We start from the raw sequence: 16862 nt of genomic DNA on the forward strand, positions 1-16862 counted from the left end.
AAAAATTATTCATTAATTTTTATTTGTTCATTCATTTTATTGAAACTCTCATCGCAAAATCAAGGATCGCAATATTCATTCTCAATTGAGTTTAATAAAACTTTTCTGTTGAAACCAGTGATTTTTAAAAGTCAATATTAATTGATATAAATGATTAACTTCAAATTAAATTAAATTAATTGAAAATAATTGAGTGATGACAATGAGGGATAAATTGACTGATATATTGCTATAATCCCTCGATTTGAATTAGGGAAAAATAAATATAAAAAAAATATTCATGAGATGAAGAATGGACGTCAATTATTTAATCATTTTTTATTAAAAAAATTATGTACATATGCCATGCTCCTCGTAATCATAATAAGCGCAACTGTAATATGATTTTTAGAAATTGTTTGAGTGCTCTGCATGAAGCAAAATCAAGGTATTAATATTAAATGATTATGTCTATCACTCGTGATATAACAATAGCTGTAAAAATTGAATTCCTTCATTTCCATTATCACTACTCTGTCCCATTATTTTGAATAACTAAATACGAGGCTGACAGTTATTAATTGCCCATTGAAAAATTGTTTTAAAACAGTTACTAATCATCCGACCTCGTCCTCCCTCAATTTACAATAATTTAAACAGAAGGAAATTATTTAAACATCACAAAGAAAAATAAACATTCTCTCATAATTATTCGATTGAGAGAGGGATGTGAGACACGAATACTCGACGTCAATTGGTTGATTAATTAATTAGTCAGTTGACTAATTGATTAATCAATCGTTTGAATGATTGATTATGCATGTAACAATAATGGTAACAACCTTAACCATGATATTGTCGTATTGCAATCTGAATGTTTATATTAAAAATAAATAAATGACATGTTCAAACTATTGATTAAATAATTACGATGATTTTCTTTTTCCTAGGCGATTTATAGTTAACATGATTGCTATTAATCTATCAATCTCTTGATGTATTTAAAGGGAATCCCCATGTCGAAGAGCTCGTCCTTGCTCTTTGTTCTGAGCTCGTAGTAGTGGTTCACTGCCTCCCAGCTTATTTCGGAGAGACTGGGGATTATCAGCCAGGCTGAGTGAACGTCATTCGTTCTTTTCGTCTGTTAAGAATGATAATAATTAATTAGGGGCAAATTATTATTTTGTGAAATTCAAGAAACATTTTTTAGGTGAGGGTCAAATGAGGGTTATTTGACCTTCAAGACCATTTGTCCCTCAACTCTGAATGTCCTCAAGGCTCGTTTGACCCGCGAGACCATTTGACCCTCAACCAAAAACAAAAGAAAAGTTTAATTAAAAATAATTTTGATTTTAGGGTCAAAGGAGGGTCATTTGACCTTTAAGACCATTTGTCCCTCAACTCTGAATGTCCTCAAGGCTCGTTTGACCCGCGAGACCATTTGACCCTCAACCAAAAACAAAAGAAAAGTTTAATTAAAAATAATTTTGATTTTAGGGTCAAAGGAGGCTCATTTGTCCTTTACGACCATTTGTCCCTCAACTCTGAATGTCCTCAAGGCTCGTTTGACCGCGAGACCATTTGACCCTCGATCCCATTTGACCCTCAACCAAAAACAAAAGAAAAGTTTAATTAAAAATAATTTTGATTTTAGGGTCAAAGGAGGGTCATTTGACCTTTAAGACCATTTGTCCCTCAACTCTGAATGTCCTCAAGGCTCGTTTGACCCTCGATCCCATTTGACCCTCAACCAAAAACAAAAGAAAAGTTTAATTAAAAATAATTTTGATTTTAGGGTCAAAGGAGGGTCATTTGACCTTTAAGACCATTTGACCCTCAACTCCAAGTCCTCAAGGCTCGTTTGACCCGCGAGACCATTTGACCCTCGATCCCATTTGACCCTCAACCAAAAACAAAAGAAAAGTTTAATTAAAAATAATTTTGATTTTAGGGTCAAAGGAGGGTCATTTGACCTTTAAGACCATTTGACCCTCAACTCCAAGTCCTCAAGGCTCGTTTGACCCGCGAGACCATTTGACCCTCGATCCCATTTGACCCTCAACCAAAAACAAAAGAAAAGTTTAATTAAAAATAATTTTGATTTTAGGGTCAAAGGAGGGTCATTTGACCTTTAAGACCATTTGACCCTCAACTCCAAGTCCTCAAGGCTCGTTTGACCCGCGAGACCATTTGACCCTCGATCCCATTTGACCCTCAACCAAAAACAAAAGAAAAGTTTAATTAAAAATAATTTTGATTTTAGGGTCAAAGGAGGGTCATTTGACCTTTAAGACCATTTGACCCTCAACTCCAAGTCCTCAAGGCTCGTTTGACCCGCGAGACCATTTGACCCTCAACCAAAAACAAAAGAAGTTTCCTGACATTTTTTTTTATTTCTACCAATTCCCAAAATAATTAATTAACCCACCATTTCATTTTGCGTTTCAACAATTCCCCCAAACGTGTACATCTTCCCCGCTGGAGTCACAGCGACAGAGTGGAAGTAAAGTGGTTTAGGTAACGAGCAGTTAACGATCTTTGTCCACTGGAGGCTCTTCAGATTGAGCCTCCAGACGTCCCTGTAGTCACGGTTCCCGCAAAAGCCCCCTGATATGATAACGTTAACGCTCTCAGACTCTGCATCGAGGTACTGTACAGCCCCGTGACACCTTCTGGGTCCTGGGTACCTCGACTGAGAGCCATCGCCATGGGTGTGGAGGATACTCCACCTGTTTGTCTCCACATCGAAAGCTGGAATTTCCTGGAATCGGAGGGGTCTGTGTCAACAAATCTGGGGGATTCTAAATTTTGGGGTGAATGAGGATGAGTAGAATCGTAAGGGTCAATCTTGTGAGTTAAAGGGCCTAGGGAATATGCAAGTATATTAGACAGTTTGAAAAATTCGTTCGTTATTTGGCAACTGGTGGCTCTCACGGTTGCATTTCAGTATTTTTTTTCACACCTGAGGCCTCTTAAATCACGCAGTGCAGAATTTTTTGAAAGTACCCAAAGCAGTAGCACCGCAGATCGGTGTATGTTAAGCCAGTTCTAGAATCCCATACAACCAACAGCTGATCAATTATAGCGACGGCATTAGGCCCGACTATGAACGGAAATTCATAGTCAACGGTTTCCCCGCATTTCAGTAGTTTTTCAATCCTTCACGTGGTGGGTGACGCCATCTTGTTTGGATACCCCCCTCCCTCTCCGCAAGGGACTACCAAGATGGCGGCGCTCCCACCTCGTATTTTTAACCCTTCATTAAATCTATTTATCGTCCTCAGATCACCCTCAACTCACTCCATCCGGTTTCAACAAAGTGAACAAATTTCTCAAGCCATCTTTCAGATTTTTCGACCCCCCTTTGGCCCGGAATTAATGGCTCAAAGTTTTCCCCGAATTCTAGTTTTTTTTACCAACCGAGAATCCAAAACTTTCTACACTGGTCCCGCCCCCCAGCACAAATATCCTCCGTCCATCGAAGGCGAGCTCGTGCCTGTACCTCCCAGAGGGTTCCATCGGATCCCTCCCGGAGCAGATGTACACACTCTCCCACAGCCCCATCCTGAGATCATACCGATGAATATCACAGGTGTACTCGTACCCCGTGGTGCCCCCCACCGTGTAAATAAAATTATTCGTCGTGACCAATGCCTGCCCATACTGAGGATCGGGAAGACTCCCCACAGCCGGCAGTTCCCCGATACTCCCGTTCTCAAGGTCACAGGCGTACAACTTGTTGCTGCAGCTCTCCCCGAAGGGCACGGCTGTGCCCCCATAGACAATTAATTTGTGTTGGAATAGGAGGACCGCGGTGGAGGCCAGTTCGATGGGGAGATTTTTCTGTCCAGGGTATCGCTCCCACTTTTTCGTGGCGAGGTTGAACCGCCAGAGCTCTTTGAACAGGGGCTTGCTCTCCCTCCAGACCTCGTCTTTCGACATTTCGGGGTCGTCGTCGGGGATGCAGGGGTTGAAACCCCCTATTGAGTACATGTACTTGTCGTCGCAGACGATCCGGTGACCGCTGCGGGCGCGCGGCCGTCGGTGCGTCGAGGGGTTCAGGATTTCGAAGGTGAAGGGCTTGAATTTGTACATTTTTTAGGTTGCGGGAGGGGGCGGTGAGGTCTTTCTCTAGGGGTTTTGAGGGTATGGGAAATTTTTGAGGTTATGGACGGTGGTTTTAGGATTTTTGAGGTTATGGGAGGTGGTTTTCAGGTTTTTGAGGTTATGAGAGGTGGTTTTAGAATTTTTTTCAAAGTTTTTGAGGTTATATGAGGTTTTTTTTAGGTTGCTGAGGGATTTTGGAGGTTATAAGGAGTGTTTTAAGAATTGGAAGGCTATTTAAAATTTTTTTAGGCTCTAAGAGATATTTTTGAGGGTATTCAGGTCCTTTTGGGATTCTTTAGGGATTTTCGAGACGGATTAACGATTTTTTAGGTTAATTTAAGCCTGAGGAAGAAATTTATGAAGGTTTTTGAGGGGTTTGGAGGAGTTTGGGAGCTCGTTTGAGGTTTAAAGAGACTATTTGAAATACTTCAAGAGTTTTTGAAGGAATTGAGGTTTTTATAAATTATTTTGAAGATGGGGGAAGGGTCTGAGAGGGTCGGAGGTTTTTTGGAAGGTTGTTGAGGTTCAAATATGGTAAGTATGAGGGAATTTGAGGTTAATGTGAGGGTGTGATGTTTTTTAGATGTAATTTACAGTAATTTGGGCTTGATATTGAGGTTGAGGCAAGACTGAAGAGGTTATGAAGCGATTCGCGTGCTTTTTCGAGATTTCTGAGAGGATTTCAGGGCTTTTTCACGGGATTTGAGATCGATATGAGGGGAGAGGGGTTCCAGGAGATTGTGAGAGGATATTATGTCTCTTTTGGGCTTTATTTTGGAATCAGAAGCTTCAGGAAGTGGAAGCTATGAGACTTTACGGATTCATTAGCCTTAATTTGTCCATTTTTTGGACCATTTGAGGTCCGTTTCACCGGGAAGACGAATTTCGAAGGGAAAATTTGAGTCTCAATGATTTTTTTGCAATTGTCTTCGGTTTTTCGAACGTTTTGGAGATGTTGCAGCCTCACAGTTCCTTCAGGAAAGTTCACACACTTTTTTTCACGTCTGAGGGCACTCAGGGAAAATTTGTGACACACATTTTTTATTAACTGAGGGCTGAACCACTTTTCATAATTTATTCTATCAATTTTATCAATTATTATTGGAGAATTGACGCGAGTTATTTTCACTGTTTTGATGGAACTGAACTGTACGTCGGGGCGAGTGGAGAGGACTCTAGTGGCAACACTTGAAAGTAATTTCGATGAGTAATTTTTAAAATTATTTATTATCAATCATGAATCACTGAGAGAAGACTAATTTTAAATTCTCAGAATTTCTGGTCTTTTTCCAATCGAAAAGGCTTTTGCAATTTATTGTTAAGAATTTTTTCGTTTTCCAGATATTTTTTTTTTAACTAAACAATATTCTGATAATTATTAATTATTGTTTTGATGATTATTATTTTTTCGTTCTCTACATATTTATTTTTTTAAAGCTATAAACAATATTTTGATAATTACTAATTATTGTTTTGATGATTATAATTTTCCTTCTTTTTTTTGTTAAATGACAATCATTAATTAATTCTACGGGATTTTTTTGGGTTTCATTAAATAAAAAAATCAGTTGTGAGTTCATTTGTTCAATTATTTATTTATTTTTCAATGGAAAAAATTGATAATTAATTTGATGAAGTACAGATTCTCCCCCTGAGGCTGAAAATGATGAATCATTGGGTGTCATTGTGATGAATAAATGAAGAAACAACACTTCCAGTTTAAAATTCCTATTTTATTGAAATTCAATCGAAATATTTGCATAAAACGTGAGATAATCATATTGTATTACACACAGAGCCAGCTAAGCATTCACCAAACGAGTTCAATAAGCTGAGTACCATCACCCACTCATGCCCGGCGTAAAGGACAGTGTGAAGATGATTGTCTCATCCTTCTTGTAAATGAGAAAAAAAAATATGAAGAAAGGGAAAAACAAATCGTGAGATCTCAATCGGTTAATTACGAATTTCGGACTATTAACCGATTTCATTGTCTTTTTTGTATTGTTTCTCGGTCCAGCCACACGTCCACTCATGTCGAGGGTCAGTTGGAGCCCCTGGGAATCCCCGAAATCGAATATTCTTGAATTTCAGCCGAAGCGAGCGGAAAATTCGGAAAGATGGCTTTAAAAATTTGTTCACTTTCTAGAAACTGGATGGAGTCAGTTGAGGATAAACTGATGAGCATGAATAATTTTAATGACTGTTTAAAAACGCGAGGTGCAGGCGCCGCCATCTTGAATCACAAACAAGATGGCGGCGCAAGTCTGTCGACCACCTCGTGTTTTTGGACATTTCTTACGATTATTCATCTTTATGAAATAACCGTCAACACGGTTCATTCAATTCCTGGAGAATGAACAATTTTTTTAGCTTTCTTTTCGATTTTTTCACCCATACTTGGCTGAGAATTCATGGCCCAAAGTTTGGCCCCATTTCAGTATTTTTTTTATATTGAGTTAATCATCGAGTCTAAATATTTTTTAAGGGGGTTTCATCTGATTGACTCGACACTGTGATGACGGTAGGTCCAAACAATCGCCTGCCTGTGGGCAAGGGACCAAGGTGGTCCAACAGCACTTCTCAGCTGTGATTGGTTGAAACAATAAGTGGCTGTCGTCCGCAAATTTTGGGAATTTTTTTACGAAAAAAAAAATTGTCTTTGAATTTAGAAGTGTCAAGTTGTCTCAATTCCTCCGAATTCATCCCAAAATTGCAGACTATCGCCTGAAATATATTCCATACTGTTTGCAGAATATTTCCACGAAACTCCTTTATTCCAGGATCAAGAAAAAAAAATTTAAAAAATTATTTTTATAATTATGACACTCAATGAAATAGTAACAGAACTTTCTACATGTTCAGATTCTGCATGAGATTGTCCTGCCGAATAAATTTCACAATAATTGTTCAAATGACTGGAGAGCAGTTGAAATAATTTATTCAACACTGAAAAATTCGTCTGCTGGGTATAAATAAATCACGATTAATAACGCAAATGCAAAATGAAAAATCTAAAAAATAAATTCAGAAAGACAATCTCTGGAAAATTAAATAATTAACAATGCGTAGATTTTGATACGTACACGTGTTCACAGCACGATTATTGATGTTTATTAATTCTTTCGCACTTAATCTCTTTAAATTTCATTAACATTTCCTCCATACTCATCGCATCGACTCCACTTATTATTCACTTGAAAATGAAAATTAATGAAAATGAAGAGTAGAGACGAGAAATAAGCAAAGCTGAGGATTTAGTGCTCTTTTATCATTGTTCACAAATTGATATTCTGTTTTTTTGATAGAAAAATTGTGATCGTGGTGAAGATTAATAGATTTTAAAGATAATAGTATAACTGTTGAGCCGAAAAACCGAAGGGTCAAAAATTACATCTTTCATCATGAAATTATCAAGACAAGGAGTCGTATCAGGGGGAGAAGTCCTTTGACATTACCCCCTGGAGCCACTCACCCCCAAAATAATCGCATAATCATCAAACACGTCATATCCAACTCGTCAGTTTCACCAATAGTTCCACCAATTACCTTCGAAATAAACAAAGAAAATCCTTGAGTGTTTGAAACAAATCGAGTATTTTATTCATCCAATCACTATTCAATGCTCCCCCACGATCTCAGAATCGATCTAATGATTGCTCAACGAACCAGGAAATCACAAAATAATAGGAAAAATAATCGAATACAGATCGAACGAGTGATCATTATTACACGAATAAATTCATCATTAATCAATAAATCACCTCATATTTTCACATCGCTCTTTAAAATTTGTGAGTACCCTCAGTACTTACCACTCACTCATGCGTAGCCATAACGTTCCTTGCAAGGAAATCATCCCAATTGATTCGCAAAGCTGACGCCACTCATTTCTCGCCATACTCTCAAAATTCCCGCCCTCTGCCCCCCAAAATCTGGGGTTCAAACCCACACCATCACCTGGATCAGCAAAAATGAGCTGAAATTAAAAAAAAGACGACCCATTTTGCCCCAGAATTACGGTAGATATCGATCAAAAACGAAATTGAGTCGAATTCGAATTTCGCCTGTAACTCAGTAAATAATGGGGCAATATGGGTCGTCTTTTTTTTAATTCCGGCCGTTTTTTTCCGATCTATCGAATGGGGTCACAATCGACCCCATTGGAGGGCATCACCTGTGCGAATCAATTCAGCAGTACTTGTACAAAATAAAAATTACGACTGACTAACCTGAGGCAGCCAATCTCCACGCTGCTACTAATCTCCTCAACACCCGCTCTGAGCAATCCCTCATACCAACAATAACCCACGATGCACGAAACCCCCATTTCTTATATTTCAGAAACCCATTCCTTATAAATCAGCCAAGAAGACCCAGAAATTTACATTAACTCGTAAAAAATCTCTGGTTTTTTACGAATAAACATAAAAATCAAAGTCATCCCTGGATGCAGTACGGAATATAAGAAACGAGAGGCTCATTAGTACCTCGTCGTTAGTCATCCCATCTCATTGAAAATAAATTAATAATTAATCATTGATTAGCAGCAGCGTAAAGACGCCACCTGTCTGCGCGCATTGTGTGTCTCACCACGAGGACATCCCAGTGGATTATCGACAGCCTAGAAAGAATTTCATTCGTGTCATTAACCACGGGGGAAATGATTTCCAGGCTTAGTCTATCACTTACGCTAAATTGATTAATTAATTAATCGAGAACATCAATTTTTCATTTCAATTCAAGTCTCGTCGGCACTGCATGGGGTGGCTGGTAACCCCATTCAACGGGTCGGTGAATAACACCTCAAATTAAAAAAAAGACGATCCATTTTGCCCCATTATTTTAGGAGTAACAGTGAAAAAACGAAATGATGGCAATTTCGTTTTTCCTCAATATCTCGGGAAATAGTGGGGCAAAATGGATTGTTTTTTTTTCAATTTCAGCTGTTTTTTTCCGATCTCTCGACTGGGGCCACCATCCGCCCCACAACTCCACTCTAATTAGAAGTTAATTGATTAATTAATCAATCGATTAAAATTATTAATTAAAAAAACGAATATTTTTTTTGCTAACTTTTGAGTGAACTGTTTAAATCCTCTTGAAACATTTTGTTTTTAATTATCTTGTGTGTGTGTGTTTTTTTTTTTCGGTTAATGGAGGGTGGGGCTAAGGCCGGGCCCACAGCACGAAGTGCAGCGGTGGATTGGACCCGTCCATCGGAGGCGATCATCTGAAGCGTGGATGCATCATTGGTGCTAGCATTGGTGCACCTGGAAAACCCATTGGGGCAGCAAATGCTGGATGCATTGCACCCGGTGGCAATGCACCAATCATTCCTGTAAATTTTAAAAAAGAAAAAAATGGTCATTCCCGTATTTTTCGTTTTGATAATTTTTTGTGATTTTTTTATACTGTTTTTTTGATAAATCTGGGACGAGTTGTGGGGCTCTGGAGGTGGTGGAGGCACCCAGAAGCCCGCCAGATATTTTTTTACTTCGAAATTATTTTTTTCAACCTATTTTGGGGGTTTCTCGCGGTTTTGAAAATTTAGCGACGATTTCGGGAGTTTTTGAGGACTTACGATGTTTTTATTTTGTACTTACGGCTCTGTGGGGGCGCGGGAGCGGGTGGTCCGAGGGGGGGGGGCAGACACTCGACATTTTTTGGATTTTTTTCATTCATTCGTTTCGTTCATTCGGGTAATTTTTACTGTTGATTTTTGGTTTTTCAATTTTTTTTTATGATTGTGATGACGAGGGTCACGGGACCCGGGGTGACAGCCATGATCGACTTTTTTTTTTTTCAATTTTGAAAGAATTCGGTCGTGGAGGATGCAGTTTTGGGATTAATAATGACGCCTCGGATTTTTGTTGATTTTTTAAAATTAATTTTTTGGATTGGACTGAGAGTAAGCTAATGACGCATGAGACGGTACAACATGCAAAACATGTGCCGGCATAAACATTGACAATTCCACAGCAAACCGATCAAGTGCTACCACACCAATAAACAATAATAAATGAATAATAATTGAATTGAGAAATAAAAGATAATACTAGAGTTATTGCCTTCTAGTTGGCTATTTGTGTTGGGGATCACTCGGCTGTCACCCGAGTTTATTGAACCGTCTCATTAGCATTGGTTTTAATTGGTGAAAGTAAAAGAAATAATTAAGAATAATTACCCATCACATATTACTTGAATTCCGTGGGGCGATGATGGTACGTGAACAGTGGATTTTGGGATTCTTTTTAGTAATGGGATTGTGTCGTTGACGAGTGGCTTGAGGAGAAAATGTTGAGACATTTGTGGAGAGAATGTAATTTTCTGGAAAAAAATTCGTCTGGCATTTTCCCCTAGACTCAATGTGCACCGAGATAATTCAATAATTAATAACCGACATGAAAAATCCCAGTTAATCTCCCTCAATACCTCAATTATCTCCGAAACAATTGACTCTACGAAAAAATGTCAAAAGACTTTTTCTGCAGCTGACAAAATTCCCCACAAAAAATGCCTTTTCAGATTTTTCCCTAAACCCACTCGTCACCTCGACAATCCCTCGACAAACGAGACCCAAAAAATCGTCTGTCACCCTCGATCACCTCACCACCGAATTAAACTCAAATATTAATTAATGAATAAACTGTTAAAATGAATTTACTTACTGTAAACACGATTAGCCTCAACTTATCTAAATAAATTCTTTGTGTAACACATAACATAACTAGAGCTATCAAGTGTGAAAAATACGTCCAAATAATAGCTTTCATCTATTCTCAATGAATCTCTCTCCTTCAATAAAAGTAATTAATTATTTTCATTCCTTGCAAAACGTACCGTCCACATCCCTTCTCAATTGTCAATTAAACTCTTTAGTCTGTTTATCCATCGGTTATAACTGCACGAATGTGCCTGGCAAGTTGACTGATGGTTAATCAATAAAAAAAAGTCAAAAATTAATAAAACAAAAACATAATTCAACAAATAAATCATGATTTCACGACTGTCTCGATTAATTCAGTAAAAAACATAATTTTATGAGTAATTAAGCATGAAGGAACCACTAGAGACTCTCAACACCAGAAAGTTCATACTAATTAAGATAATAAATTATTCATAACAATTTAAAATGAGTGAAACGAGTGCATCCCCTTCGAAACAATGAAAAAATTCATTTAAAAAAATATAATCATGATTTATGTGACTCAATCATTCATCAGCAGAAACAATGAGACTAATATCGCAATGGAGTAATGAATAATTAATCAATGAATTAATAAACCTGTTCCCAACGATAAAATCACCAATAATTTAAATAATAATAAATGATTTAATGTGATAATAATATAGAATAGGCCAAGTCACCGCATGCTAATTGCTAAGGACCAACCTTGTTTCATTATAATCTGTAATTTCTCATTAAAACACGTATTTCAATTAACCAGACTGGGGGGTCGCCCTGTAAACGCACCGTCAGAACGTCAACAATGACTTCAACAATTAATTAACAATTTCTTGATGAATTCCAATAAGAAAAAAATTATTACAGCTCCAGGACATCTGAATGGGGTCGATAGTGAGCCCATCAGCTGGATCGGAAAAAATTAGCTTGAATTAAAAAAAAGACGACCCATTTTGCCCCATTATTTATCGAGATAATTGCGAAAAACGGAATTGAGACGATTTCGTTTTTTAGCTGTAACTCGAGAAATAGTGGGGCAATATGGGTCGTCTTTTTTTTAATTTGTGGGTAATTTTCCCGATCCAGGCGATGAGATTGAGAAAATTGAGGATTTAGGAAAGGATCGTTAATGGAGAGAATGATTTAATGATGTTTTCATATGTTTTTGTGGGATGAGGTAAGAGAATTGATTGGAAGGAAATATTTTCAAGGGTTTCTGTGATTTTTGTACAGGAAAAGTGATTTTGGTGATCTCAGAGATGAGAAGATGGAAAAAATCATGAAGATCACGAGAGAAATTTCAATTTCTGTCAGAATTTTTCGTAACATTTGCTCTAAAAATTGAACAAAATTCATTTTTCATCGAAGAATAATGATCTTGAGTAATCTTCATGATTTTCCGACTGAGGGGCTTGAAAGTATGAAGAGAGAGAGTGAGAACTAATTCTAAAAAATTGCAAAATTTGCAATTTCATGAAAAAGAAAAAAAGGAAAATTAATTGGATTACTTGCGGATGAGAACACTTACCTGGTGGCAGGCCCATGGGGGGCGGTCTCATCATGTTACCTCCGTGAATGAGTGCAGGAGCAGCTAGTGTCATAGTGGGTCTCATGAGAGGTGCCATGAGAGCGACTGAAGACACAGGAATAGCAGCTGACGCAGGGACCATCATCTGGGGTGGCCTCTGGAATCTCTGGGGCTGTTGTTGCTGCTGCTGTTGCTGGAGAGCACTGAGGGCTGCATGCTGACGCTGCTGTTGATCCTGGAAGGCAGCCTGGGCATTCGCCACTGCAGCTGCCTGCTGCTGCTGCTGATGATGATGATTGTTTTGCTGTTGCTGGTGATTCTGCTGGGCCTGCTGGTGGGCAGACTGATGGTTCTGACCGTCGTGGGACCTTCTGCCAGAGTCATCTAGCTGCTTTCGTTGATATTTCGGTAATCTCGCCCTTATTTCCTCCTGGAAACAGATTTCCAATAAATTTTAATGATTTATTCAAACATTTTGACTTTGGACAAAAGATTTTTTTTCATTATTTTATTCTGCTCGCTTTTTTTAATAGAGTCTATCGTGACCCCAATATCAAAAAAAAAAGAACAGAATGAAATGAAAAGAATAAATGTCAGTGAATTCAGAGGAATTCAATCGACAATTTATCTCTAATTAAAAAATAATGCTGATACTCACGAGACTGAGATCCTCTTGTGGGTGAATAATTTTACTAGCAGCACCAGTTGTCGCAATAAGATTAACTTTGTGATCACCACTGGCACTGCTGTTGATCGTGGCACTACTGTCACCTCCGTACGCCGGAAATGTTGGCTTTATGGGACCTATCGAGCCCCCAGCTATCGACGTTACGGTTGTACCCATTGACGTTACGTTGCCAGCCGATGACATTGCTGTCGAGACGGCTGGAAACAGCGGTCTTGGGGGCATTGAGGCACCTGAGACTGGGGGCATCCCTGGCATTCCCTGCATCATCCTGGAAGCCCCAACACTATCAGTAAAATAAAGAAAAAAAATTCGCATTGAAAAGTCGATTTCATTCACCCGAAAATTCAAAATAAAGACGACTCACTTTGCCGTATTATTTCTCGAGCTACTAAATGTTGAAAAAAAAAATGATTCAATTCCATCGATTCATCGGCGAGAAATTGACGAATAACTTAAGTTTAACGATTACAAGGCTTCCACTGGCAAGAAAAAATAAAACAAAATGGGTCATCTTTTTTTTAATTCGTGGGTAAATCCAAGGATCTGTTTGCTCTCACCCTGGTCCCATGAAGGGGGGTCCAACGTGTCCCAGATGAGACATCATGTGCATTCCAGGGGGGAATTGGTGTCCCATGGGCATTCCAGGGTGTCCCTGCATGCCTGGCATCACTCCAGGCATCATTCCAGAGGGCGTAGGCACAGCCCCAGGGGCCGAGCCCAGGAGACCCTCGGGCTTGGACTTCTTCTGGGCTGGCTCGTCCTCACCGGAGGATGGAGAGCCTGGCCTACCTCCATTCCTCTGCTTCTCGTGCTCCTTGGCGTCGTTCGGGGGAATCCCCTCCATTCCGTATATTTCGATTTCTATATTGCTACGATTTGGCAATGAGTTTGGTACTTTGTCTATCGCCTCCTTGTGGACCTGGAGGGGGAACAGTTTTTTAAGTTGTTTTGGTCGTCTTGAGGCGATGGGAATGGCCTAATTCACTGCCTTCGTGGGTAATTAAGCATTATTAGGGGGTTTTGTCGATGGAGAGATGATTAATTATTTATTACTTCATTGCGATGTTAGCCTCATTATTTATGCTAATGAGGGTTGTTTTTTAAATCAATTTTTTCGTCGTTTCGAGGGGGGCAATTCGTTTTACTCATTTTTTAATTGCTATGAATAATTTATTCTCGTAATTAGTGTGAATTTTCTGGGGCTGAGAGCCTTTAGTGGATCCTTCATGCTTAATTACTCGTCCAGTTATGATTTTTATTGAATTAATTGAGGTAGTGAGTCATGAAATCATGATTTATTTGTGGAATTATGTTTTTGTTTCATTAATTTTTGTTTTTTTTTCATTGTTCACGTATGACCGATAGATAAACAGACTGAAGAGTTTAATTAACAATTGGGAAGGGATGTGGACGGTGGTTTTGCAAGGAAGGAAAAAAATTCAGTAGCGAAGTGGCAAAAGGAGAAAAGTCAATTTTGACTATTGACCAGTTTTCAATCAATATCTCGGAATCTAAGGGAGATAGCGAAATTTTTGTGATTACGTTTATTGTAGCACTCAATTGGCTCCACAAAAAAGGTTATGACAAAAATTTCGCTATCTCCCTTAGATTCCGAGATATTGATCGAAAACTGGCCAATAGTCAAAATTCGCTACTGAATTGATTAATATTTGGATTTAATTTGGTGGTGGAGGGTTACATGAATTATTAAATCATCTCGATGATTGGGTGGAGTGGTAAATAAACTCAATTACCTGCATACAGTGTATACTAAGCCCAGGCCCCGTGTACAACTTCTTATGGCAAATGTGACACTTGAAGTGTTTCGCCTTCTGATGCTGAATTAGAATTTTCTCGTCGTCGAATTCTCTGTTGCAATACCTTCACACCATTATTCGTTAAGGAAAAAACAGCCCACCCGTTCCCAACACCCCAAATCTCTCGGAATTCCCAATAAATTAATAAAATTCACCTTCAGAAGCCCCAGGATTTCGTAAAAAAATCATCCCCATGAAATCTGCAAATATCTTGAGAATGACGGGTCCTAGAGCAAAACCCCTCAGGACCTTTTTTGTAGCTGGCGAAATTTCCCACAAAAAGTTTCTCTTCACATTTTCTCCTAAATTCACTCCTTGTGGAAATAAACCGACGTTCAACGACAAGAGTCAACAAAATCTAGTTCTTTATCCATCTCAATCTTTCACAATCACCTTCTGCTCAATGACTTCATCATCCGCGACAATTACTCATGAAAATTCGTCAGGCAACATAAACAACCATCCCCTGACTCCAACGGAGCACCCCCCTGGACCCAATAACCCCATTTCCCAGCCCACAAAAAAAACTCATCAATAAATTCATAAAAAAATTGTCTTATCGTTACGTAAATGTCTTGATGCTCTAAAACAAATACATGTTGTGTGTGAAAAGGATACCAGCACCAGGGCCTCGACTGCTTCTTCTTCTTACGTCCCATTGTTATTAATTAACGTAGAAAAATACGAATGAGGGGGTGAACAGCTAGATTTCGGGGACGACACGAGCTGGCACTTGAGTTTCCGATGATTGCGGAAATTTCTTCTGACTTTTTTTGGGAATTACTGAGTGTTGACGGAATCACAGAGGTAGAACGCACATTAGCGCACTAACACATGCACAAAGCCAGAGCCATGTGCAAAATGGCGGAGGCGAGGCATCCGGAAGTGGCGGGCCGCCATGTTGGGGGGATGAGTTCCGGTCTGGGATGAAATTCGAATTTGATTGACATTTTTCGGGATTTTTTCTCGTCCCCGAGGTCATTGAAACCCTCAGGAATATCCTCTTTCAATGAATTCTGTACTAATTAATTATTTTTCAGTGATCAGTGATTGGTTTTTTTAAATATAAATAACGTGAAAGAAATATTTTTTAGGGTTTTTTATTTGTCCTCAAACAGAATGCCTTCGATCGCAAGTTATTTTTTATCAATCCTTTTAATAAGTAACATAACACTGACTGAACTGAAATGAATAGTAAATTTTTGTAAGCAAAATTATCACGTATCACACTGAGAGAAAAACAAACAAGTCTTGTTTGGGCCAACAAAATCGCTAGTTGAAAATTGCCAGAAAAGAATTTGTTTGGTTTCGAATTTGAAAGTCTCGAACATGAATAATTGTTCTGCTTTCGACAGCAACGAAATATTTGGCAAGAGGCGGATAATTCACACCAGACGGTACCTTTTCAGGATTAAAATACAAATATTTCATCCCCAAGTAACAAGATTGCTATCATATCATTATTATTGTTTCATTTAAGGGTTCATTTGTTGTCTGGATTATTAGACAGTCGGAACGAAAAACTACTGTCCCTTGTTTCGCATAAAACAAAGATTTCTCGGGAGCAAAATACGTATGGGAGTGTCGAATAACGAAGGAGTAGTGCTAGAAATGACATTTCTCGCGTGTACAGAGAATGCGATTTTTTTTGAACTACCAAATCTATTTTTGCGACAAAAATTTTTCATTCCGGCGCGCTCTCCGCACGTTTGGCACAAAAAAAAAATCCTTTTTTGATAATAATAATATTTATTCAGCATGTATACCCTTTCGGGCTTTTACATTTTGTACCCCTCCCTGTTTCCCCTGATATAAAATACAAAGTTATACAGAGTTATAAAGTTTACAGGTTTATACATTTTCTTAGACTAGCGTAAAGCTTTACAAGTTTTAACAAATTTTTAAAAAATTTTAAACGACTTCCTTTTTTGATAATTTTACACAAGTAAGACTTGTTTGATAACTTTGTCATTTTTCTCTCATCTCCACAGCAGATGGTCAAAGTGAATTATTCGTCCGCGCTAATGTCGCTAGTTCTCCCTATCCACCTTCATC

At 38.5% G+C, this 16862-nt stretch overlaps 2 protein-coding genes across 4 annotated transcripts; both read right to left on the bottom strand.

Moving 5' to 3' along the window:
* Positions 1–299: 299 nt before the first annotated feature.
* LOC107037365 (kelch domain-containing protein 10 homolog) lies at positions 300–5246 on the bottom strand. The gene is made up of 3 exons (XM_015255885.1): positions 3400–5246; positions 2408–2740; positions 300–1120 (listed from the first exon to the last, which is right to left on the bottom strand). The coding sequence occupies exons 1-3, from the start codon at positions 4072–4074 to the stop codon at positions 956–958; spliced, it is 1173 nt and encodes a 390-aa protein (XP_015111371.1). The 5' UTR covers positions 4075–5246; the 3' UTR covers positions 300–955.
* A 552-nt stretch (positions 5247–5798) lies between these two features.
* Positions 5799–15697, bottom strand: LOC107037436 (BUB3-interacting and GLEBS motif-containing protein ZNF207). Of its 3 annotated transcripts, XR_001460832.1 has the most exons (7): positions 15426–15697; positions 14745–14871; positions 13548–13909; positions 12961–13273; positions 12303–12732; positions 9163–9425; positions 5799–8710 (listed from the first exon to the last, which is right to left on the bottom strand). XR_001460832.1 is itself a non-coding variant. In XM_015255994.1 (6 exons), exons 1-6 carry the CDS (start codon positions 15464–15466, stop codon positions 9316–9318), a joined length of 1368 nt encoding a protein of 455 aa, XP_015111480.1. In that variant the 5' UTR covers positions 15467–15697; the 3' UTR covers positions 5799–9315. The 3 variants fall into 3 exon arrangements, 2 of the variants coding, with proteins under 2 accessions (XP_015111480.1, XP_015111479.1); XM_015255994.1 differs by having other exon boundaries at positions 5799–9425; positions 12961–13258; XM_015255993.1 differs by having other exon boundaries at positions 5799–9425.
* Between the last annotated feature and the right edge of the window lie 1165 nt (positions 15698–16862).

Source organism: Diachasma alloeum, unplaced genomic scaffold (assembly GCF_001412515.2).
Source record: "Diachasma alloeum isolate Michigan unplaced genomic scaffold, Dall2.0 Dall_scaffold_00219, whole genome shotgun sequence".
Lineage (NCBI taxonomy): Eukaryota > Metazoa > Arthropoda > Insecta > Hymenoptera > Braconidae > Diachasma > Diachasma alloeum.

What these genes read in the sequence shown, in the direction of transcription:
- LOC107037436 (XM_015255993.1), bottom strand. Translation starts at nt 15,466, where the DNA reads ATGGGACGTAAGAAGAAGAAGCAGTCGAGGCCCTGGTGCTG. An exon ending in CAGTCGAGGCCCTGGTGCTG is followed by an intron (nt 14,872 to 15,425) that starts GTATCCTTTTCA and finishes AATGGTGTGAAG; the next exon opens with GTATTGCAACAGAGAATTCG. An exon ending in CACAAGAGGATCTCAGTCTC is followed by an intron (nt 12,733 to 12,960) that starts GTGAGTATCAGC and finishes ATCTGTTTCCAG; the next exon opens with GAGGAAATAAGGGCGAGATT.
- LOC107037365 (XM_015255885.1), bottom strand. Translation starts at nt 4,074, where the DNA reads ATGTACAAATTCAAGCCCTTCACCTTCGAAATCCTGAACCCCTCGACG. An exon ending in TAGAAAGTTTTGGATTCTCG is followed by an intron (nt 2,741 to 3,399) that starts GTTGGTAAAAAA and finishes CTCCGATTCCAG; the next exon opens with GAAATTCCAGCTTTCGATGT. An exon ending in TTGAAACGCAAAATGAAATG is followed by an intron (nt 1,121 to 2,407) that starts GTGGGTTAATTA and finishes CATTCTTAACAG; the next exon opens with ACGAAAAGAACGAATGACGT.